Source organism: Peromyscus leucopus, chromosome 8a, assembly GCF_004664715.2.
Source record: "Peromyscus leucopus breed LL Stock chromosome 8a, UCI_PerLeu_2.1, whole genome shotgun sequence".
Classification (NCBI taxonomy): Eukaryota; Metazoa; Chordata; class Mammalia; order Rodentia; family Cricetidae; genus Peromyscus; species Peromyscus leucopus.
Genome location: NC_051085.1, coordinates 21,977,361 through 22,003,040, shown reverse-complemented (window position 1 = coordinate 22,003,040; position 25,680 = coordinate 21,977,361). Strand labels below are relative to the sequence as shown.

The 25,680-nt window shown below is 34.9% G+C and overlaps 1 protein-coding gene across 3 annotated transcripts in view; it reads right to left on the bottom strand.

Moving 5' to 3' along the window:
* Window positions 1–25,680, bottom strand: part of Nkain2 (sodium/potassium transporting ATPase interacting 2) — a 1,053,517-nt gene that overhangs the window by 570,447 nt on the left and 457,390 nt on the right. For 2 of the 3 annotated variants that reach the window (XM_028868380.2, XM_028868381.2), the window contains exon 2: window positions 18,897–19,034. The exons of the other annotated variant lie outside the window; for it this stretch is intronic. In XM_028868380.2, coding sequence (XP_028724213.1) covers window positions 18,897–19,034 — 138 coding nt within the window. The remainder of the gene's footprint in view (window positions 1–18,896; window positions 19,035–25,680) is intronic. 3 annotated transcript variants of the gene reach the window in all.

Genomic DNA, 25,680 nt, shown 5'->3' with positions numbered 1-25,680 from the left:
TTCCATGGCATTAAATAGAAGAAAAAGTAGTGCTTAAATTTCATTTTGAGTGCTGACCAGAACAATACATAAAACTTAAGATAGTGTTTTAGCTATTCATTTGGAAGTACTTTTAAATGTTAACCCCAGGAAAAGATTTGCAGTTGTGCCTGGATTTCAGTGTGTAGCAAACAATAATGTTCTAAAATGGTAAAGAGGGCATGCATAAATCACACTAGCATAAAGTTCCTAAATTGCATCACTCATAAATATTTTTTCTGCCTATCCTATTGTGGTATAATAAAAAGTATCTTTTATAGATACTGAATGGGAACTCAGCACACCAGTGTTTACCCAAACATAATGTCCAAGAGCGTGAGGGATTGCAGGAGGGAGCAAGCAGTTGGTGCTGCTTTGATGAATGTAATAATGGGACACAGAAAATACCCAGACGGTAAAAGATTTTGAAGTAATAGAGCAAACCTCAGCTGGCAATGTTACTGTTCTACTTATCAAACAAGAGATTCTAAACTGCATATTACCTCAGCAACTTAGAAGAGGATGCATTCTGTGCTATGCATTAGGTGAATCTGTCTATAGAGGAAGAGGGTTTCAGAACGTTACAACAGCACAAAGCTTCATTCAGGGAAATGAGAGTAATAATCACAGGACAAATGTCATTAATGAAGCTGTCTCAAGTGACTTTCTTTTCTAGACTTAAAGGATATTGGAAATATAAATACTAGTGATTCTTTACTCCTTTCAGCTCAGAAAATGAGAAGCACTCAGTCCAAGACTCACCAGCAAATGGACACATGCAAATGGTGTAGAAACATGGTGATAGCTATGGGCAACTTTGGTCAGATATCGTGTGTGATTTATGTTTTCAGAAATATGTTCTTTGCAAGAACCAGAATTAACATCAGAAACAAGCTGGTGATTTTATTATATCATGTGTAGTTGAAAGAGGGATGTAGGCTGTATGTAAATAACTATCATATATTCTATTCACAGAAATCAGCTGTCTTAGAAGAAAAGGAAAGAACTTCCATGGAGCTTCTAAATAAAACTAACATGGTATGTTAAGGTCACTTAATCTCATTTAATAGCATGTGTGTTCAGTGAAGTTAAAACACCTTCCATGAGTTACCATACTGAAGATGATTTACATAGAGACATTTTCATAATATTTAGTACTATCATATATTAGGAATCAATCATGAAATTATTTTTATTATTTTTGTGGTAATTGTTCTTTAGTAAATTTGTGTACTATTTATTTTAAGTGACAGAAAGCAACACAGAACTATTGACTTTATGTCAGTTTGACTGATCTGTAACAAAGCATGTGGTGAAACACTTTGTGTCTCTGAGTGGATGTCCCTTTCTGTGTCAACATATGTGATGTGTAATATTAAGTGCATATATATGTATATATATATGATGTATAATACTCAAGCATATATATAAGATATATAATATTCAAGCATATATATGATGTATAATATTCAAGCATAGATAAGATGTATACTATTCAGGCATACACACACACACACACACACAGATCGATCCACATAGTGTCCTGGAATTTTATTTACCTGATCTTAGTATCTCTAGTCACTGTTCCAAAATAAAAATTAGGGTCAGCGTGATGTTCAGTTGCTAGGGAGTATTGCTTTGCAAGCCCAAGGACAGGAGCTCAGATCATCTGCACCAAGTAAAACCAGGGCATGCAGCCTAAGTGGTGGTCACAAGAGGTCAGAACATGGTCCTTCTGCCCCTTGGCTCTGAGCTAGGCTGAATAGTCTGAGCTAACCCCACAGAGGGTAAGACCTACAAGAAAGACCCAAGATCCATAAAAGCCCCACTGCATCAGAAAGAGAGACAATTCATGAAAACTGTGGTTATAGAAAGCTAGCAGGAGAATCCTTCCCACCCATACAGCTGTAGCTAATTTTGAACTGTTGAAAAGAATCTGATGTACAAGATGGAATCTTTTCATACTGTGTCTGACCTGGCTATTGATTTTTTTTTTTTTTTGTAGTCCACCTGACTATCGCCTTCTAAATCCAGGCAGCAGCACATGCTTATGAAGACAATTGTGGGCCTTTAGAGACCTTGCCTACCATCTGTAAGAAGCTTTCAGTGTGTTTATAATACAAGCTGACCTCTTACTGTCTCATGAACTGAAAAATATATCTAAAAAGTTGTAATCCTGGGAATCATACTATTTGCAACTGGTGTGTGTGTGTGTGTGTGTGTGTGTGTGTGTGTGTGTGTGTGTGTAGTGTGTGTGTAATCTGTTTATAATAATTAGCACTGTGGTCTAACATTCATAAGAGATTTAAAATTTTGATTGTCTGTGCTTAGACTTATTCTACTAAACCAAAGTTTTTTTTCTTAGAATTAGTGTTTATGTAGTTCTCTCCGTGATCATGATATTTGTTGCTGGCTCTTTTATATGTATAGATGTCTGTTAAACTATGTAAGCCTTCTAAAGATTTATGGGTATTGGGTATTTGAATGTTATACACAATTACTAATTTTTTATTTAGTTTCACACTTTCTAAGCCTTGCATCTGTGTTGTGTACGATTTGACAGTAGTTTTTTTTTTTTTTTTTTTTTTTTTTTTGTTTTTTTTTGTAACTTCAACAACCTAACAAAGAAACCTCATGATAACACTTTACTCACAGGAAAGCAAAACTACGCCGTTGTGTCTCAAAGTGATCAAATACCAAATACTGATCATGATCTAAATGAAAGAAAAGAAAAACATGTACTGAAAATGAATTCAAACACACCAGTATGAAAGAAAATGGAATATTATATTCACTAAATAAAATGCTAAGATTTTAAATTTTTCTTTAAGTTAGAAATAAATATTTTTTTGCATATCATCATGGTATACTATACTGAAATGTGCTAGAAGAGAATAATAAAAGTTTTATCACAATAGGGATAGTGATGGTTGTAAGCGAGAGTAGGTAGGAGGAGGAATTTAGGATCAAGGGAGAAAAAAAAAAAGAGAGATGCCAGGGAGACAACAGGGGCCAGCCAGCCAGACACAGAGGAAGTAGGACAGTAGGACATACAGAATGATAGAAAGGTAAAAAGCCCCAAGGCAAAATGTGGATGAATTGAAACAGGCTAAATTAAGTTAAAAGAGCTAGTGGGACAAGCCTAAGCTTAAGCCAAGCATTCATAGTTAACAATAAGTCTCTGTGTTTTTATTTGGGAGCTGGTTGGTGGCTCCCAACAAAGAAAATGCCATCTACAAGTGAGAGCACTTTCCCCCTTGTTTGGATGCCGGAGCATCCTTAAGAACCTAGTATAATCAATGTGCCCAACAGACTCAGAGAAGAGGACTGAATTTCTTACAGTTCCCTAAGTTGCCATTTGCCACTAATAAACCTCACTTTCCCATGGCATTGAAGAAGTTTCCTACAATAAGATGATAACAATAAAAGGTTAACAAGAGAGAAAGAGAATGAAGAAAAGCCAAACGTTTTAGAACATAAATGCCAACTTTAAATGTTTAGATACCAACTCTTCTGAAAATATAACTTCAGATATGCATGCAAACTCCAAACTCTATAGCCTAACACCAATTTGGCAAAACAATAGTAAGAAATCAGAATTTCTCTAAGTCCCAATTTCACAGTTTTAGAAAGGGATCATTTAGAAACAGTAACTTCTCTCTCAAAGTCCATCTTGCATACACTTATCTTATTGCATGACATCTTTAAAAATATAAACTGTAAACAAAATGGGCTTAAATGCAGGAAAACATGCCATTTTTAAAATTCCTTAAACACAAGTGGTATTTTTAAAAGAAAAAGGCAGAAAATTGACTCCATTGTGTTCAAGTAAATGACAGGTCTAGTCAAGTAGAGGTTTAACTGCAGTGCACAGATAACATGTTCTCCATGTCAGTTCCCAGATGAGTAGCCATCTCCCAAACCACTGACAAGACGTCGGCAGATGCAGCACAAGATGACCTGGGAAAATGACAACTATTTCATTGAGAAGACAGTTGGGCAGTCGGAATGCATCCTGCCGCTGCGACAATCCACACAGCCGCCAAAAGGTCAACTTCACAGCACTCTGTGACAGAAAGGCTCATTTCGGACTACACGGTACACAGAATCTTACACAGAAGCCGTTTGGAAGACACTGCCACTCTCAAAGAATTTCCCCATTTGCTGTCAGTTGGTCTGGCTTTATAAAATGGAATACAAGAACAAATCTCAGAGTCAAATGATTGGAAGGTGAAATCCTTCAAAGGTGTCAATCTTTAAAATAAAAATTTAAAGATATTATTTGACCCTTAAAACATGAGAAAAATCCAAAGTAAGACAATTTAAAAATTTGCATTATCAATTTGGCATCTCTATTACTAGCAAAAAAAAAAAAAAATCAAATATTCGGGAAGTGTTGCTTATGTTATAGAAGAACCTGTCTCCTGCTCACTCTTTGAATTAGGAGAGATAATTAGGAAGCAAATGCCTTTGATCTCATCAATTGTCATTTTCCACATATATGAGACAGTGTAGATGAATAGATGTATGAAAAAGACCAATGCAGATTCAGAGGAGAGTCTAAAGAGAGGAATAGACTTTAATAAGGGACTTTATAGAAATGAAATTAAACAAAATATCTAGAAAATAGATGATTTGTCAAAATTTTTGTTGTCAGTATAAAAGAAAGTGAAAAATGTGAACAAATCCAGTAAAGAAGATTACAAAGCTGATTAAAAAGCTAAGATTTATGAAACAATTGGTGCTGGATAGGGTCAGTCTGTATCAGGACACACTAGTAGAATAATACATCAAAATGAAATCCTAATAAAACTAACAAAATTAAATATAGTTAATAAAATGTTTATTGTTCTAAATAATTGAAGATGAATATGAAAATGTATATATGGTAAAGACTGTTTATTAAGTACTAATAGCAACAGTACAATTGAAAACAAAGTACTGAACTCTCTACATTTAAGTCAAGGTACTTAACAGAACAGATTGCTAGTTAATATTTTCCTGGAGAAGATTATAAATGCAACATATATATGAACCTAATATTAAACATTAACTGTGAGAGTTTTTCTTCAAAAAAATACCTATTAAAATTCAAGAGACACTAGAAAATTTCTTTATATGAACCAACAAAACAGCAGAATTGTAATATTTGTCAGAGGCGAGAGGATTAGTACAGGCCAACTTCAGCTACATAGCTAGTTTGAAGCAAGCCTGAACTGCTAGGAACAGCTGGCTCAAATAATAAAATAATTCAATGATAAATGGTGGTATTAATTGAGGATCATATAAAAGAAAATAATTTTGGTGCCACATATAAAATTAAATAGTAAAATGGATCTCACCATGATCTAAATGTTAAGTATAAGAGTATTAAACAATAAATATTCTAGAATAAAAGTGTGGGAAGACCTTGTAGCATGTAGATTATATCTTCTTCAGTAAATAAGAAAACCCAGAAACTAGGAATACTTTAGTAAATCTAAATTCTTTGGCCTAAGGGGTCAAGAAAACATTGAAAGAACAGTCTGGCAATGTAAAATTAAAGCTCATGATACAATGATAAGCACAATAAAACAGCATGTATGATAGTAGCCTTAGAATAAAAAAAAGTAACATATGTGTGTGCATGGCAAAGTAGGGGTAGGTATTTTTAAGTGATAATTAAATAATCTCTAATAGTTAGGACTTTGAGAATGTATTCCTTTCTATATTATGTTTTCTTTTATTGCTTTTCTTTACTTAGATAAATTCAGCTTTTCTATGTCTTTCTCTAGTTCATTATTGGAATTTTCATTTTCTTATTTATTTGTGTATAACATTGAAATGGAGTACTAAAGATACTTTACTCTGCAAGACAGATAAATATAAAAAATAGTTCAAATGTTTCTTTCTGAGAAATATACTATTAAATATAATCATTTATAGCCTCACTGCCCCTCAAATTCTCCCCTTATATCCTAATATTATCACCTCCAAACTTCATGTCTTTTTTAAAAATAACCCAGTTAGGCCAGCTAGTGCTACCCATATGTGTACAAGTGTGAGGTGATCCACTGGAACATGGGAAATTTATCAATTTCCACATCTTTAAACAGAATGATTCTTCCTACTCCAGAGACTATCCAGTGTAGATACCTCCTTAGTAAGTGTTAAGACCCTGCCTTCTAAGTACTTGTGTTTATAACTATAGACCTAGGGAACTCTCAGCCTTGGTCAAAGAACCTTTTTACTATAATGAGCAGCATCAATGACAATATGCCTAACATGTTGAAATGCTAAGAATAAGAAACTAGGTGCTAGGGACTAAACAAGAAAAGGAGGAAGAAAGAATGTGAGACCCAGAGACTGGGGAAGAGATTATGAAATGCTTTTGGATAAGACATGATTTCACTTATAAAATCACAACAGCTGTGGTTACCTGCACAGAATCTTCCTGAAATCAAACCAGTAGAAACCCTAGCATACATAGAGCAACAAAAATAGTTTTGGCACCACATATAAAATGAAATAGTAAAAATACATTCCAGATGAACCAAAGTTTCATCTAAAATAATTAAACAATACATTTATAAGACACACAAAATTATCAGTATTTAACTCTTTTATAGCATTTCATTATCTCCTGAAGAAAACAGCTATTGTTATTGTTGTTGTTGATGCTGTTGTTGGTGATGATGATGATGATGATGATGATGGTGGTGTTGATGAATGTGTATTTGTTGTTTATGTACCTCATTCCCATCAGAGCTTAGACTTTGGTCTTTTCAAAGTGTTGAATCCATAGAGTCTGGAAGGCAGTCTATCATGTTGCAATATGTGTACAATAAAATAATTAATTGTAGAGTGTATGATACTTAAGAGTTGAACAAGGCCTCAACCTTGGTAAAATGTGTGCAACAAGTGAGCAATACCCTCAGACATTGGAAGGGTTATTTTTATCAGAATAAAATAATATAGGTTTCAATGTTTGATTTGAAAAGATTGGCAAGTCAAAAATGCAGTTCTAATGTGACTGTGTCCCTATATATCTTTGGTTTCACTTCCACTGATTTATGTTACTTATAACCATAGCAATCCAAAATATTAAATGGAAAATTCAAGAAATAAACACATCACATATTTTAAATTGTGTGCCATTCTGAGTAGCATGAGGAATGACATGTCATCTTACTGCATCTCTCCTGGATTGTGAATCCTCCTTTTGCTGGGCTGTATAACTGTTTGTCATTTAGTAACTACTTGCATTATCAGATTAAATGATAACCTCTGGTAGTACTTGTGTCTAAATAACTCCTATTCTCTTAAATTAGAATGCTGATGCTGGTAATTTCGATAAAACAAAGTGAAGTGTCAAGGGCTCTTCCCTAAGAAAAAAGGTTCTCTTTATCAACGTAATAAGTACAAATCTTTCATGGTACATTTATTAGGGATTTGTTCCTATGTATGGTTTCAAGTGACTGCATGTGTCTTTTTGTTTGTTTATTTAAGTCTTTCTTTTGTGCTTTGCAGTTTATTTATTTATTTATTTTTATTATTAAGAAATTTTCTGTTGATTTTACATACCAACCACATGTGCCCCTTTCCTCCCTCCTTTCCCAACTCATCCCACCTCCTCTAAGGCAAGGACTCCCATGAGGAGTCAGCAGAGCCTGGTACATTCAGTTGAGGCAGGTCCAAGCCCCTCTCCCTGAACCAAGGCTGTGTAAGTTGTCCCAGCACAGGCACTGGCCTCCAAAAAGCCTGCACTGCCGGGGCGGGGGGTGGGTGGACCTCAAGCAGGTCATGCTAAACAACTGTCTTGTCTATGCAGAGAGCCTAGTCCAGTCCCACGGAGGCTCTGCAGCTATTGGTCCACATTTCATGAGTTCCCACTAGTTTGGTTGCTGAGACTTTTGTTTTAAGGGGAAAAAGGCCAAGTGTAATCTTTGACTCAAATAGCACTTTTGATCTCTTTTAACCAAACTGCATTCGTCTTCACTTGGATGTCCATATCTTCCAGATCCATGGCCTGTAGTGGGTAGCCATTCCAGCTTTGATCTGGAAGTTCCAACCCCCACTGAGGCTTAGGAAACTGTCACACTTACAAGGCGGGCCAAGAGAGGACCCCGAAGACCCGAGATCTGGATGTGCCATCTCTCTTGGCTCCTGGACCCTGGACGCTGGAGCTAGACCAAGCAGAGTTCTCCAGAGAACACCGCCGGACTGGGCTACACCTTTCCCAGACCCTGTAACCCATCCGTTCACTTGTAAGTTACCCCACAAAATAAACCTCCCTTTTAACAACGTGGAGTGGCCTTAATAATTTTACTGATAATGGCCAACATTGAATAACTTAGTCTTTGGTTTCATCAACAAGTTAATTTATAGTACAATGAAGTTTATATTCCTTTCAGTGCAGTTTAGAATCTTCTTTTGAAAACACATCAATATCTTCATTTCTTCATCTGTTTTTATATGTGAGCTGCTAATTGCCTTATTTGTATTTTATTTTTTGTCTGGTTGTCTTCACTAATTAACTTCTTATTTTTTTGTTGTTCCATTTGAGAATATGGGATTTGGGGGTTGTAGGAAGTGAGGGCATTGCATCCCAGCAAGGATTTTACCATTGACATTGCCTAGAATTGCTTGTGCATGGTATTATGTTTTGGACCCTAAATATCTCCTTGCCATGAAGGAAAGGCTTGGTCTCCAGCCCCTGATGCTATTGGAAGGTGATAAAATGTTTAGAATATGAGGCCTGCAAGAAGGAAGTTAGGTCAAGGGGGTGGAGGTATCAGTGTGTGTGTGTGTGTGTGTGTGTGTGTGTGTGTGTGTGTGTGTGTGTGTAAGGCCATTGAAGGAGATACCTAATCCCTGAGGCCTCTTTTCTCTTGGCTTCCAGACTGCTTGTGTCTTTAGATGCATCCTCCTATGGACAAAGTGAGACTGAGGATACCACATCTTAGCAACCAAAATGTAATTGATTTGACTCAAGAGCAATCAATCCAGTATACAAAAAAGCATGGCCATTCTCAGCATTGAATTAAGAGGTAGAATCTTCTTTCCTCTTTTTTTTTTTTTCATTTGGCAAAATATTTTATACAGCTAAGTCCAGTTTAAAGGTATAGAAATTGATATTCTTCCATATGTCCTGAAGGTGAACCAAGTAAGGATAATAACATTAATGAACTTCTATTACATGCCAAGTACTATGCAAGAAAAATAAATTCTCCCGGTAATTGCATGAAATAGGCACCTGTTTTATTACATTTCGAGTGAGGAAGCTTAGCATTAATACTTAAGTTCTTCTTAGTAAATATTAGAGCCAGGTTGAATCTTCATATTCATCTCTGCTTATATCAATGAGTTTACAAAATTCCTCATAATTAATAATGAAGGGCACAGATATGTTACTACACACAGTTATTCATTGGAAGTTAGTAGCATATTTTAAAATGCATTCCAGGATGTTAAAAAATCATTAAACTATGACATTACATATATAAAAGCTTAACTAAGGTATGTTACAATGGGTTTCACAGAGAATATGGACCCCTTCTCCTTTTTTTTTTTTTTTTTTTTTTTTTTGGTTTTTTCGAGACAGGGTTTCTCTGTGTAGCTTTGCGCCTTTCCTGGAGCTCACTTGGTAGCCCAGGCTGGCCTCGAACTCACAGAGATCCGCCTGGCTCTGCCTCCCTAGTGCTGGGATTAAAGGCGTGTGCCACCACGCCTGGCTCAGATCCCTTCTCCTTTAAGCAACTGTCCACAAATAGCATGTTCTTAACAGCATTTTGTATAAGTACTGAGTATCACTAAATTTAATGTTCTACTAAAAACCACTAGAGACTCAGATTCTAGAGTATTGGCTAACTGGAGGTCCAGGAATTCTGATATGACATACAGTCAGGTTTTCCATAATACCAGGAAATAAGTAAAAAACGATTAAGCTTGCCAAAATAAAGAAATAACACCCCCCAACACACACAAATCCAAGGCAACACACTTCTGTATAGGTAGGCTAGTGAGCTACAAAAGCAGGATAATGTTTGTTCTTTACAAAAATATTTTCTTCTCTCAGCCACCAACAAATCATTGTCCCACAAATTCTCTACCCTGAATGTTTGTTGAAGCTAATTGTGAGTTATAGATTTTATTCAAACTTTCTTGTATAATAACAATCAATACAATGTGTACCTAACAAAATGATCTGCTTGTAAGGCACATCTAAGAAAACCACACAGGATTACTCTGTGTACAGAATAGCTGGAGGTTTAATAATGAAATGTGTTAAGACTTCTGGAGACAATGACTCTAATTTTAAAGAATAAAATGATATTCTTACATCTTTGCTACAAACAAAATATCAAATGTATAATAAAAAAAAACTTTTAGAGGCTATCAAGATGGTTCATTCAGTGTGTAAAACCTGTCTCTAAGACTGATGGCCTGAATTCATTCTGCAGTCAAATGGATCTCAGAGACCCACAAGACAATACAGAATTCTGCTATTGGTTTTGGTTGCACACCAAGACTCTATGGTAAGACCTATTCCTGAAGACAGCACGTGTTTTTTTGGTCACAGGACATGGAATGAAGTTGATATGGATCTGGAAGCTTCGTCCTTCTTGGATAGCTTCCACAATGTTGGAAGGTGCCATGCAGGCTTCTGGGGAAGAAAAGGTATCAACATTCTTAGTAGCTATGAATGCTGCAAGCTATGTGACAGCCAGCCTGGCAGGATTTGCCTTTGGTACAACACTAGGAGTAGGGTTACGATGGTTACCAACCACTTTCTGATTGGATTTAAGGTCTTGTCCATACGACATAACTCATGCCTGATGTTGTTAATGGGGGCAAGAATTTGTGGCTGCAAAGATCATCGGCATAAGTGAAGAACAGCTGTGGTGCTAAATAAACATACTATCACTCTGCCCTCTAACTACTAACCATCTCTGTGTGCATAGACTAGTGCCGCTTAATTTTCATCAGAGTAGTAGTTAGCCATTTTAACTTTGCAATAGTTAGCCATTAATAAAGAGATTCACACCTGGGTGGATTGATCAGCTCTAAGTGGTGCATCTATGCCACGTGTCCTCCTTTCAAATCAAAAGCAAAATGAATACCTATCAATAAATACAAGGAAAAATGTTGAAGGTATATTTAAAAATGAAATATCTTGACAGTTTACAATAAAACTAATCAGAAACTAGGAATGAAAAACTGAAAACAGATTGTGATTCAAAAATGAGTTATTATTAAAGTGGTTGTGAGCAGGTCTTTACCAGGTACTGTAATAATTATGGTAAATGCCTGTGATATCAGTCCTTAGACTGAGACAGAATGGTCATAAATCTGAGGCTTGAGTTGCTTTTAGACAGTAACACCCAATATACACCTAGTCAAATGAGAAAAATTAGCATCAAACAAACACACATACTTGCAAATGTAGAATATAGAAAGAGACAAGAAGAGGGTAAGACAATGCTCTTTGTTTTTAATCTACACCCTGTGTTATAAACTGTTCTAAAATTCTATAGGAATTATTATTTTTTATTTTAGAAAATAGTTTTTAACTACACATACATAATATATATATATATATATATATATATTAAAACTTCATTGCAAAAATATGAAGAGATTTAAAGATAAGCCTTTGGATTGTCAAAGTGTAATTAGTATAAGTAACATATACTATAAACCTGAGAGCCCAACACTAATGTGAGACCACAAAGTAACTTCTCATATAATAAGTGACTCACATTTTCTCAGAAGTGAATGTTCCTGAGAGAATTAACTGCATTCACAATGCTGCATTATTATCTTTATTTAGGACTACAGGCCAAATCCATTAAACATGCAATGCTGTTTTGTCCTCCCCCTAGGTCTATGTAAAAATACTTACTCTCACAGTGACTTCACATCATTAGTTATATTGTTAATTTGATTCTGTTTCAAGAGACTCTTGGTCACTAATCTACACTGATTGTCTGTCTGGAACACAGGCAGCACAAAGTTTTCATATTTTAGCTGTGATAAGCTTTCTTCTAAATGCCTTACTCTTTCTTTCTTTCTTTTCTTTTCTTTTTTTTTTATAAAAGCAAGGACGTATCTACTTGAATACAGAATAATAACTTCTTAAAATGATGTTAAGGAGTGCAAATATTTTTAGGGAGGCAACATCATTACAGCTGAAAAGCAAATTACTTGAAAATGGACCCAGTAAGTACTCGTCCACAGAGCTTGTTTATGGTCTCAATGAATAATGAAAAAATAACAGCATCGCTGACTGTAGCAGTTAATGACTACCAGAAGTACAGAATTCCTTTTCTTCCTCACACTCACTTTGCTTTTTCAGATTCATTACATAGCTATAAATCTTCCAAACTGCTATATCCAAATGATTTGTAAAAGGGGTCTTGGATTTGCCATTTGGCACTCTAATCAACATATCACACAGACTTTGTGCCCAACATGGCAGAGGCTCCCTTTACTTAGCATGTCCTCACTTGGAAGGCACAGTTAAGGAAGTCAAAACATATGACATGCGCATGATGGCTACAGGACTGGCTCAGTCATCAGAACTCACAGATCAACAGCCTCCACTGCCTCCCACTCATACACCTTTACATGCAGTGTTCAGGAGGTTAATAGGAGTTCTGTAGGGTTTCTAGAGGAACATAACTAAACACTGGCATGAATGTGGCACTAATAAATATTATTAGTTTATTGCATTGCATCCGTTCTTGCTCTTTATGTAATTTGACAAAGGGACATGATGGAACTCAGAGTTTAGGGAGGAAGTAGAGACAGGGAGAGAAAGGAGGGTAGAAATATTCTGAGTGTCAGAGCAGCATTCACTTGGACAGTCTCATGAAAGCTGCTGTGTCCACAGCAAAGAGAAACCTACATGTTCCTTGCGGTATCATAAAAGGACTGGTGAGTGAAACTTATGCATATTACTGTCAATAACAAACCATGTCTGATACCCAACACTGCATTCTGCTTGCCAGGGTCTTGAGCTCAAGTGAATATGCATTACACAATTTGATTTCCAACCTCAAGTAATATTTTCAACAGAGTCATATATTTATTTTGAATGATTTCACCAGACTTAATTTGTATTTTTTTCACTCAACTGATTGTCAAGAATTATACAATATTAATTCTTTCTATAGTATCTGGATTCCTATTTGGAATTGAAATGTTCTATTTCATTTTCTTGATCATATTATATTACTCTAAACACCAAACGCTCTCAAAGACTAAAGATTGCTTGTTATATTTGACTATTTTAAATTTAAAAATTATTCACCTTTATGCTTATGAAAAAGAAAATTAGTGACAGAAGCAAAATTTATTACCAACATTCTCTTTTTATTGTTACTATGTTCTGCATTTCGGAGAATACTCACATGCTTTGGGGAAATTTTAATTAAATAGAATAAAATGTCTTATCAATAATTTGAACATCTTCCCAGACAGCAAATGTGCAATGGATGCTTGTTCCTTAAAGTCCATTTTAGGGCATTGGCCCTTTTGTCTTAGTATTTTAATATGGCATTTAACTTTTAAAACATCAAAGGCAATAGAACAAATTACAAAGACAAATAGAGATTATTTTAAAGGCATGAAAATAATTAGCATTAAAGTAAAGCTTTATAACATTTTAAGTGAAAATATCTATAATTAGTTTTTATGACTCTCATAAATATTGTTATATTAATATATAACTTTCTTACTTTTGTGAAATTTTACAAATAGGCTTTTAGTTATTCATTTTTAAATGCTTTTTTAGATTTTATATACCAATCACAGATTCCCATCTCTTCCCTCCTCCTTCCCTCCAGCCTTCCCCTCCCAACCTACCCCCATTCCCTCCTTCGACAAGGTAAGGAGTCATTCTTATAAATATATGATATATGTTAATATATAATATCTTACTATATATTTATAGCATATAAATACATGAGAAAATCATGTATTATTTGATACTATAATATATTTAATACCATGAGTTTTCATATATGTAATATATAAATTCTTAAATATTTATAAAAAAAAAACCATTGAATGGCCATGCCAAGTTTATCACCCCAAAATGAAATTAAATGAATAATAATCTACTTCATTAAAATTAAAGAGAATTTTAAAAAGTAGTAAATTTTTCTCTTGTTTGTCAGCGCTAGCAAGGGTAAAATGTACTTTCTGGCCACAGGATGATTTAATAGAATTTGGGATATGAACCTCTCAGTTATATCTTAAAAATATTCATATACTTTTTATTATTAGGTATTTCTCCTAAGTAATTCATAGATTAAACACAAGAGTATTTTCATGGAGAACATTGTACAATTTGTAATAGTAAAACTTGGGAGTAAATGATGTAAGCATTAAAGTTAAGAAGGTTCAAATGAACAATGGAATATATATTTATAATTTAATATTATATCAAAAGATTTAAAATTGTTATATGATGATATACATTAAAAATTTCAATTTTCAAATAGGGTTCATCAATACATATGTAAGGAAAACATAAAACTGTCCATAATACTTGTCAGGAATGAAATTGTGAATTTGCCTAATTATATATTGAACTACTGATAAAAAAATATAAAATGACAAATATAAAAATCACAAAGGGCTACCTATTTAGAAAAGAAAGAATTAGATAAATGTCATTGTTATACTCTAAGTTTTAGTCTTAACTGCAGCCAATATATCACTGTCAGCTACAACCTCTAATCATGCTTTTTCTTCTCAAGAAGTAGAATTTCTATCATTTCAGATTCTATTTAAGTTTCTTTCAACTGCAATTTTTTGTCTTCTTTGGACAAACTGTAATTTTATTCCATTTTTATGCCCTATGTCCCTATTTTTCTGAAGCCACTTTTAGACCCTCAGTCATAGAAATTATACAGAAATAGGTAACTTTAAAAATCATTACTAAGCCGGGCGTGGTAGCGCACGCCTTTAATCCCAGCACTCGGGAGGCAGAACCAGGCGGATCTCTGTGAGTTCGAGGCCAGCCTGGGCTACCAAGTGAGCTCCAGGAAAGGCGCAAAGCTACACAGAGAAACCCTGTCTCGAAAAAACCAAAAAAAAAAATTATTACTAAAAACAGAGAGATACAAGTCCCAAAGCCCACAGTGTTGGTTGTGAGAAAAGCCAACAGAGAATAGAAGAGAAAGGACTGTTAGCAGAGATGGGAAAAGCAGCAAGAAAACTTGTTTTAGGGCTATAGAGACAACTCGTGATAGATACTGAGAGTAATGATCATGGCCAGAGCCTGAAATAATTGGGAATTCAAATGGCATATTTGTGGATATTCTGATCTGATTAAGAGGGTTGTCAAGAAGGTGGTTGTCAGAGCTATTTGCAATGTTTTAGCTGAATATGACACGATATTGTAAGAGAGCAATAAAGAGAACATGAATTGCCAAGCAAAACTTGAAGGTTGCATTTCTAACCCAGAACTCACTGAGTTAGAATACAGAAATTTAACATCAGCCATAGGCAAAGGATTCTCAGCATAAGGCAGCGTCTACAGAAAATATCCACCCAAGAGTGCTGCCTATAAGAAAGAGCAAATGAGGGTGTAGTGTGAAAATGTGTTGTGACACAGAACCCCAGCAGTGTTTCAAGTTGGTCTAACACACAACTAGACAAAGATCTAAGTCTTACAGAAAGATTATTGTTGAATCCAGAGTAGTCTCAAAGTACTTGCTACGAAAGGCATAGAAAAGAGTTCAACCAGCACTTTAGGTTACCTTTCTTCCTAGACTACAGTTACCATGTATTATTTACTATTACGTTTGAATAGTGATAGAGAAAATACTATAGCTAATTTGCATTGACCACCTTTGAACACTAAGCATTGTGATAAATGTATTTCATAAACTATTCTACTTCTTACCTAAGACTTCCCTTTCCATTTTTAAATTGTTCAGACATTTTGGTTTTTGTCCCAACTATTTATTCATAAATACAGACACAATATTTATTTAATGATACTCAAAACAACTTTAATTATAAGAATAAAACCATAAAATGACACAGAGTCTGATTTTTCATTTATAGTTGATAGTAGATCAACTAAAATATTATGAAAAAATATAATTAATACTTTTATTTTAAAGAAAAATATTGAATCTAGATGAGTCAAAGTTGTACAAAGCCACTAATAGCTTGTTACATGCAAGAATTCGGCCTTGATATTTTGACTACAAATGGTCCACTCCTGGTCATTGTACTATGTAGTCTCTACCTTAGATCAAATTGGTTTGGTAAGGAGTTGAAGAAAGGTATGGGAGACAGAGTTAACCAAAATTAGAAATTATGTAAACTTACTATTTTAACCTATTATATGGAAACCTATTATTTCAAAGGCTAACTAAAAATAAAGGCTTTTTTTTTTAAAAGAAAAAGTAAAAAAAAAATGATAATTTGTATGAAGGTACTCTGCATGAGTGGCTAATGCTGCTCCCAGAAGCCAACAGTTATTAAACAAAAATCCTACTGCGAAATGTGAGACACAGCTCTGAGTTGTTGGTTTGGGAGGTACCAGAAGCAACCAAAACTATACAGGCTATTGCCATTGTTCTTGGTTCCACACCAAAATTTAACAGTAAGGCCATATTTATGAAGATACTATTTACTTTGGCTATAGGACACAGGAAAATAAACCAAGTGTCCTCTTTCCTAGCTAGTATTCATTGTGCTAGAAAGATTGATGCCAGCTGCCAGAAGAGAAGTCATCCACAGTCTTAACCGATGTGGACTTGGCATGTTGCAGTACCAATCTGACAGACAAGATATGCTTACTGGCACAACAGTGGCAGAGTTGTTATGAGAATAACTGAATCTTTCTGATTGAATATGAGTCACATTCCTCATAAGGTAACACATTTCTGACCATGTAAACCTGGTCAAATCCCACTGACTAGAGAACTCATAGGTCCTAGGAGAGATATTACTGAAGTTGTTTTGCTAATGGGACATGTCAAAATGCCTGGTAAGTGTTTATGTTTGTATTCAGAGACTATGCTGTCCCAGCCTTGGCCAGAGAAGCTTCTGCTTCAGAGATCCAAAACTGACGCAAGTACAGACAGTAAATGACTGTTAAGTACTCAGCCCTAACCAGAACCTTTATGTCACCTACTCCTTAGACCATGAAACATGAGAGGGAGAAAAAGGAATGTAAGAGGAGGAGGAGGAGGAGAAGTGTTGTGCAAGGTTTTTTCTGTAATTTATACAGTCATTGAATTCATGGACTCATAGCAGCTGTAGTTACCTGCATCCAATCTGTAAGAGCCTGGACCCAACAACATTCTGTCATTGATGAGGTAAGGTCTCATGAATTCCCTCCCCTCCCTGAGAAGTTATAAGAATTCAGTGGATCGCTGGAGAAGGGGGATTATTTTCCTTCAGGTGGTGGTATAGTTACAACTAAGTTGACTAAGCACCAGTAAACATCCCTCATCTATATACTCATGGAAGCAATCCTAAAGAAAGTCATTGGCATGGGCATGTGTGGGCACTCATGCGTGGGCACACACGCAGACACACAGACACACACACACACACACACACACACACACACACACACACACCAGGTAGGGACACTAGTTGGAAAAAAGAAAAAAAGAAGTTCAGCCAGAGAAGGTGACAAAGAGAGCAATGGAGGTGAAGCTGATAAAAATAATCTGTGTGTTTGTGTGAATTTGTCAAATGGGCAATACTATCATAACTTAAACATAGAAAAATTTACCATTCAACTTTTTACACCATAAATCACTACCTCGATACACATATTGCATGCCCTTTCTCAGAGCACATTCCTGGATGCATGGACTGTAGACTTTCTTGCTTCCTTTGCAAAGCACTGAACCTCTTGGATGCATCTTCTATTACATTCTTGCCTCAGTTCCAGTGAGCCTCATCTGTGTTCAGGAGTATTATACTAGCCAGACAAGGGGACCTTTTATGAGAAGGGAGTTTCATGAACCTTGAGAAGCTAAGAAGCCCTTGTGATGTGAGCTCAAGGAAGCCATCTTCAACTGTACTAACATACTGTAACAACAAACTAGTTTTAATATTTAAAATAAGTCCCCATACATTTCCCTTGTCAAAAATATAACAGGATAAAAAAAAAAAAAAAAAAAAAATGTTAAAATAGAAAAACCAGAAGGTTTTTATGTTTAACATAAAAAATGTTAAAATTGAAAAACAACAATAGGGTCATCAAATAAAACCCCTACATTAATGAAGAATGATAGCAGAACTCTGAGGCACATACTAAGTAAAAAAAAAAATCCTATTATGGTTCCCATAGCAACTGAAACACAGTTGAGTTTCACTTTTATGTTAAGTAAGTTTGATTTGAATAGGAATGCAAAATACTTCCTCTGAGTCAAAAATGAGAATTACAGGAACAACAGAGACAATGGTCCAGAATATTCAAGCTTCTAACTAGTTCAAACAGTATTCCTAATGTGTATTGAAATTTTCACATCAATAGTACATAGTTGTTTGCAGTGGTTTTAAGCTATGATTATCTAATTTTTGAGACAGGATTATTTTAAATGAGAAAACAATCTTATCAAATTTTCTTAATTTGGAGGCCACAACTTGATAATTTAGAAACATAGGATCATGGTTCTGCTTGTAATTATATGAAAACATTTGCCCAAAGTGCAATTAATGAAAACACAATATGATTATATCCATTGTCAAACTCAATAACTATTAGATGTAGTCTAAAACTATGAAAATAAACACATGATTTAAGAAAATGCTACCCTTAAAGTAGGATATATATTTAGTTTGTAGGCCTTCTGTAGCTTACACATCTTTCTCTAGTTCAGTAAAGTAGGTAAATGCAGGAAGGTACTTACTCCTGTTATGTAACGAGGTCTATATTGAATAGTTCCAAACAAACCAAGGATGACGATGATAATATGTACAAAATTTGCCAGGATAGGTGCCCACTGATATCCAAGGAAATCAAATATTTGCCTCTCCAGCACACAAACCTAGAATAGCAAAAGAGGATGGAATAGGTCAGCACAAATGAGAGACATCATAGGGTCAAGGATGAAAGGAATCACTGTGACATTATAACTAGCAAGTATAATACTACTATTGTATGTGGCATTTTTTTAACAGTGAGAATGAAGTGTTCAGGTATATTGCAAAGAACACTATCTGAGTATCCACAGAGAGCCACTCGCCTTTCAGGCATAATTCCATGAAGACACCAAACACTGTTTATAAGATGTTGTTTGTACAGTCACACACACACACACACACACACACACACACACACACACACACACACACACACACATGATATTGTTATATGCACTATTAACCATTTGAGGTCATCAACCAGAAAGGCAAGCAAGTCTCCATGCAGGGCTTGTTAGGATCTCTTCAAATGTTGCTCTGTAAGTTGGGTATTCACAATGGGAATTGATACAAAGGAATAAGAAGAAAGTCAGGGAACCTCTGGGATTCTAGATGAAGATCTACAACCAAACAAGCTACATGAGTCATTTCTTCTCTGAGTGTTTGATTCCCTACTGTAAAGTGAGGAACTTCAAGAGACGGAAAGACCTCTTTCAGTTCCAGTGTAGAGCTCTAGAGCAAACAGAGTTTTCATTATAGGGGCAATGGAAAAGAGAGGCAAAAAAGGAAATAAGAATGTGAAAAACAAAAAACAAAACAAGAAAATGTCACCATTGTTTATAAAGCAAGAAAATATAATCTATGCTCCCCAGTTTATAATCAAGACATATAAGAATTTTAAGCAGTGAAAAGATAAAAATAAAAATAACAAAATAACAGCAACAAATTGTCAGTAGCTCTGAAATTTCTTTTTACATTAGATAATGAAATACACATTATTGACAAATCCTTCATTAGACTTAACAAAAGGAACAGTTTTTTGGCTGTCTTGTCTGTCCTCAGGTAGACTGATAATAAACTCATTGGGGAGGATGGAGGAGAAACTGTGATCTGGATGTAAAATAAATAAATTAATTTAATTTAATTAATAAAAACTTTCCAATTTACTAATATCATGATGCTTTAATGGTATTTCTCATCAGTAAGAAATGCTGACTCTCCAACCAGGCAATCTGTTCTTAAAATAAATACCTAGGGGGCTAGGGAGATGGCTCAATTGTGCAAGCTTGATGACTCCAGTTAGATCCAGGGACCCAACAGTGGAAGGAGAAAGTTATCTACCCAGAGTTGTTCTTCAATTTCTATATATGTGCAGTGGCACACATGTGAAGCCCATGTGTGTACAGAGAGATCCTACCCTCAATAATACATATTTTACAGTATTTTTGAAATTATAGTATAATTACAATGTTTCCACCTTCTCTTTTCTCCATTCCAGCCCTCCCATGTAGACCCCTTGCCCTCTCTTGAGTTCATGGCCTCTTTTTCTTTATGTTTGTGTGTTTGTGTGTGTGTGTGTGTGTGTTCCTAAATACATAAATACAACCTGCTTATTCCATATAGTGTTACCTATATGCATTTTTTTTAAGTTTAAAATTGTCCATATGGCCTAGTTTGAAGACTTCTTGAATTGGCATCATTCCCACTTCAGTTCTTTAGCTAAGTAACAGACTTCCTCTTGGGGACTTGAAAGAGAAAAGAGATTCCCAACAGCTGTTTGCATAATGTTCCCATTTTCTAAAGCAAAGCTTCAACCATGCAATGACAGTATTTGTTACAACCCAACCTAAACAGATAATGATACTGCATCTTTTCAGGGATATAGGTAGAAGGAGGAAAATAAAGATAAGAGGAAGAGGATGGAAAGGAGGAAGGGATTGATGTTGATGGTGATGATGATGATGATAATGATGATGATGATGATAGTGATGATGATGATTTAGTCTGTGGTCCCTTGCATATGCTAAATCTATCGTAGTGCCAGATAAAGAAATACAATATTCTGATTGGCTAATGACCACAAAAATCTGTAGAGCTTGAACATAGAAGCTTCATAAATGAACTGCTTTCCAGGAAGCTGAAACATTCCTTTAGCTATTTCGAGTATTCAGCAAGATAAATGAGATCTATCTGTGACACAAAGCAATGCAAGATGTACTTTGAGTGCCTCATAAATAGTGCCGAAGATTAAGTAGTTCTTCTGACAGAACAGCTCCTAATCATGTATATGAAAGCTCATTCCCACATCAAGCTTTCTTCCCCTTTGCGTACAAATAAATGGTAAACAGAAATGAAAGACAGCAGCAAGAAAAATCTGAACTTTTTGTATTTTGAGCATCATAACTGCAGGGACTCAGCAGGAGATAAGCAGAAAACCTATCCGTCAAGCAGTGGGAACTTTCTGAACAAATGGAACAATTACACAAGAAGATCATACTGCTATCATTAATTATAAAAACACGCAAACAATAATGTATTTGCTAAGTTTGCAAGGCTAAAATGAAAATTTAACAATATTTATTGGGTTCATCATGACAGAACTAATAGCTTCTTCCTCTTGAAATTATGAAGACAGAAAAACCTTATAAATGATAATTTACACACACATACACACACATGAGACACTCCATCTCTTCTTTTTCATAGTTCCATTGTACATAATAAGTAGCCTTATTACAGGTGCTGTAGTTTAAAGCTACACTGAGGAATGGAAGTCAGTGAGTCTAAGATGGGTGACAATTTTTAGACGTGGTTCAGTTTTTCCTCAGATTTTCTTCCATCAGGAAGAGTAATAAATATAAGAGTAAGATATTGTCTGAACCCGTCCCATGTTCTGGATACATAAGTACCCCTCCTCAGTCATGGACAAATGCAAGGACATAAGCATGACTATCAGATTATGTAGACTAAGGATTCTAAGATGTAGCATGTCTGATTATCCTGTGGTCAAAATAGTATTATTTGAAACCAAGTATAATGTCTATAATCCCAGTGCTGGAGAGGTGGAGACAGGAAAATCCTGGGCCCTGCTGGCTGATCCTCTAGGCAAATCAGCAAGTTCCAGGGCAATAAGAGGACCATCTCAAATAACAAGGTAGAAGAGTGATTGAGGAAGACAACATTGTCTTTTGGCACGCACACACACACACACACACACACACACCACACACACATACACACACACCCATAGACACCCATACACACACACAAAAATGTACATACACAGACACATACACACACACACACACACACACACACACACATAGACACCCATACACACACAAAAAAATGCACATACACACACACACACACACACACTCCATTTCTCCATGTATCCTGGTGTTATGTTATAGGCATTATACTGGTGGTAGAAGTATATTGCTTCATTATTTCTTTTATTTTGGAAGAGTACAGAGCATCTTTAACCATACTTTCAGTTTGTGACATTATCTTATCTTTGGTGAAGGCAAAACTCATGATTTGCTTTTCTGGTTTTATTTTACTTATTGCCTTTTTTGATGCATTCTTAGTGGTTTTCTGGGTTTGCCCATGGGGGTAATTTTTAATGTATTTACCTGATGCCCTTCAAATAATTGATATATATATGGAAGGAATTGGCCTGGAAAAATATAGTACTATTGTTTTTTCCACTGTCTTACTTTCACATAAAACATTAAATGTAAACAGCTTTTGTACTTAGCCCTTTCTTATACATAAATTTTTGTCCTTCTGTTTACCTTCAATACAACAGTCTATTAAAAACATATAATTTAATTCCTTGGCCCACAAATCTCAGTGGCCCAGGCATTACTACTGTTTTAAGGTTTTTATTTTTCAACAAATTAGGGGCTCATCTTTGATCAATAATGTGAGTGATGATGTTAACCGTCTTCCTTATTATGTATTTTATCATTATATTTATCCATGGTAAAAATCCATATTGGGAATGATATATTACCAGTACATTTCCAAAACTCAACAACAAAATTGAAGAAATATTATTTGTCATTTTGGTAGCGACAATGTGCCTAAAATGAAGTTCTTTCTTTTTTTTTTCCTCTGACACTGTAACAAAGATTTTCTGTGCCTCAGAATGTAAATATGGCATCATTTTCCTTAAATGTTTTAATGCTTTGGAGGAGCCAAGGAATCTCATTTTCTTTCTTCAAAGGCCACCACCACAAACATGGAGCACTACTGTAGGCTACACAGCTTTACAATAGAATAAAAACATAGAGGCCAGGATAAGTGCATAGACTTGTAAGATGTGGGGATCCAGTTTTCTCATCACTTATTTACATAAATGAGACTACAATGTGGTCATGACTTTGTATATTCTCATTCTTGGGGAAATCCATCATGTTTTCTGTACTAGCGTATGGTACATTCATAAACCTACCTTGTTGTACTTTGCTAAGGCATTTCATTTTAATTTAGGTATTCAATTTGTTTCTAATTTTTGGATGCCACCAGTGTGAATATACAAAACAGACTTATATTAATATGTCTACAGGCCAAATTGCCCCCAAAGGGTATGTATAGTCTGAGTTTGCATGTTAGTTTCTCATAGTTTTAATCTAAATCCCAACAAAGTTATAAATATCTTAGAGGCTTGCTGTGACTCCACAATATGACTGGGACACTGAGGTCTTTAGACTATCACAAAATGTCACAATGTCAAAAATCAAAACACTGTATAAACAGAGTGATCATTTCTCCTTCTTTTGCTTGTGGTGGACAAAATAAATGCAAATACACGTCAGTGTTCAAACATTATAGAAAGGAGACAGCATTTCCATCTCAGTAAGTAATTTTATTCACATCAAACATGAAGAAGATAATCTTTAAACATCATCTGCAGCAAATAGTCAGTAACCACAGATCAAGGCAACAGGGTTTTCACCCAAGAGCCTTTACTTACACTTGAATAAAATTATCAGGTATTTGGCAACGATGGGTCATGAATAACACTTTTTTATTTAAATTGAATCATCTCTTTTAAATAATTGATTTTCACTAAGAACAAATTAACCATTGCCAACACCATTATCACAGTCAGACCCACTGCAAGCACCTCTACAATGCCGTAGCAAATAGACCTGGCCTGCATTACTGTGATTAGAACAGACACCAGCATAAAGTTCCAGTTGAAATCTCATATTTTAAAATTATTAATTGATGTTAGATTTAAACTCATGGTGTGATCATGGTAGTTCCCCTAATCTCTATACATCTTATTCTCTTTATTTGTAAAATGGATGATTATAACAGATTATCTCCTGTAGTCTTCATGGAGATAAATGAAGAGTAATATCTATACAGAGCATGCATTAAATGCGTGGTTTGCATTTTAAGATGATTGCTACTATTAACACATTTCAGCCTGCATACAAATTCAGATACCAGTATTTTACATCAAATATCATTCTAGATATTTGCAACTGCTAGTTTATTTCAGTTAGAAATGATTTAATGTTTCTTTTACTTTTGGCCATGAATACAAATTATACTGTGACAGATATCCCTCAAAAAAATCTAAATTCCGTAGAGGGAGGGTGTAGAAGAGTGATTTTTTTCTGACATAGTACTTAGTGTCTCAGATCTATTGAAGTAACATGGCAACAACTAACAAAACCCAGTTGCCAAACATCATTGCCTGTGTTGCCAACTTTTATGACTCCTCCAATAAAGAACATTCTAAAGATCTGCCTCCACATAGCTAACATGAATAAAGAATTTAGGTAAAGGCTCTTTGCCGTCAAACCTGACAACGTGAGATGGATGGTCAGAAATCACATAATGGAAGGAAAGGAGAGAAGTGGTCTCCACATATGCACCATTCCCCCTGCATCATACATCCTTTCCACACATGTGTGTATTTTCATGTTTATGCGTGGGTGAGTATGCATGCATAAAATAACTCAATAAGTATACGATATTTTTAAAAAGACTAATAGTACTCATAAAAACGACTTATAATAATGTATTAGTGATTTCACATAGAAACAAAGGAATCAAATAGAAACATTATGTTTATTACAGAAGTGAATTTTCCTGTGACTTGAAATTCTGATACCTTGCATTTGTACTAAAGCAGACTCATATTTTTCTGAGAAAATTTAGAGGTGTAGTAATGAATAGCTAACTTAGGTTGCCCCTACTTTTGGTAATAATTTTATTTAAATATAATTTTAAATATGGTACCTCATATTCTAGTTGTTAATAATAATAAAATCATTTATTATTTCTCACAGCTGTTCATTCTGCATAGCAATTTAAAACCATCTCATAGTCAACATTCCTGCTATCAAAAAACAAGCTGATGAATAGCATATTATACTAGTTAAAAAAAAAACAGAAAAAACCTTGTATAAAGCAACACAGTATGTCAATAAATGAGCACAAATAAAAATATTCTTTTCCATTAAAATGAACTTATAAAATCATAAAGTTTCTTATTCTTTTTCTCTATGTTCACAGGCTATTTTATAAAGTGTGTATGGGAGGGTATGGCTTGCAATCATTAAAATTTAATGAATTTTGGAACTGAGGTTTTTAAAAATGTTGTGAAATTATCTTAATATTGCCTCATCATATTTTAAAGTTCTGTTCTTTCACTGGATAAAGTTATCTGGGTTCTGATGTCATAATTATTATAATTAAACACCTATTGTAGGTACCCTGTTAGAACCTTAATGTTTTTAGTTAAGG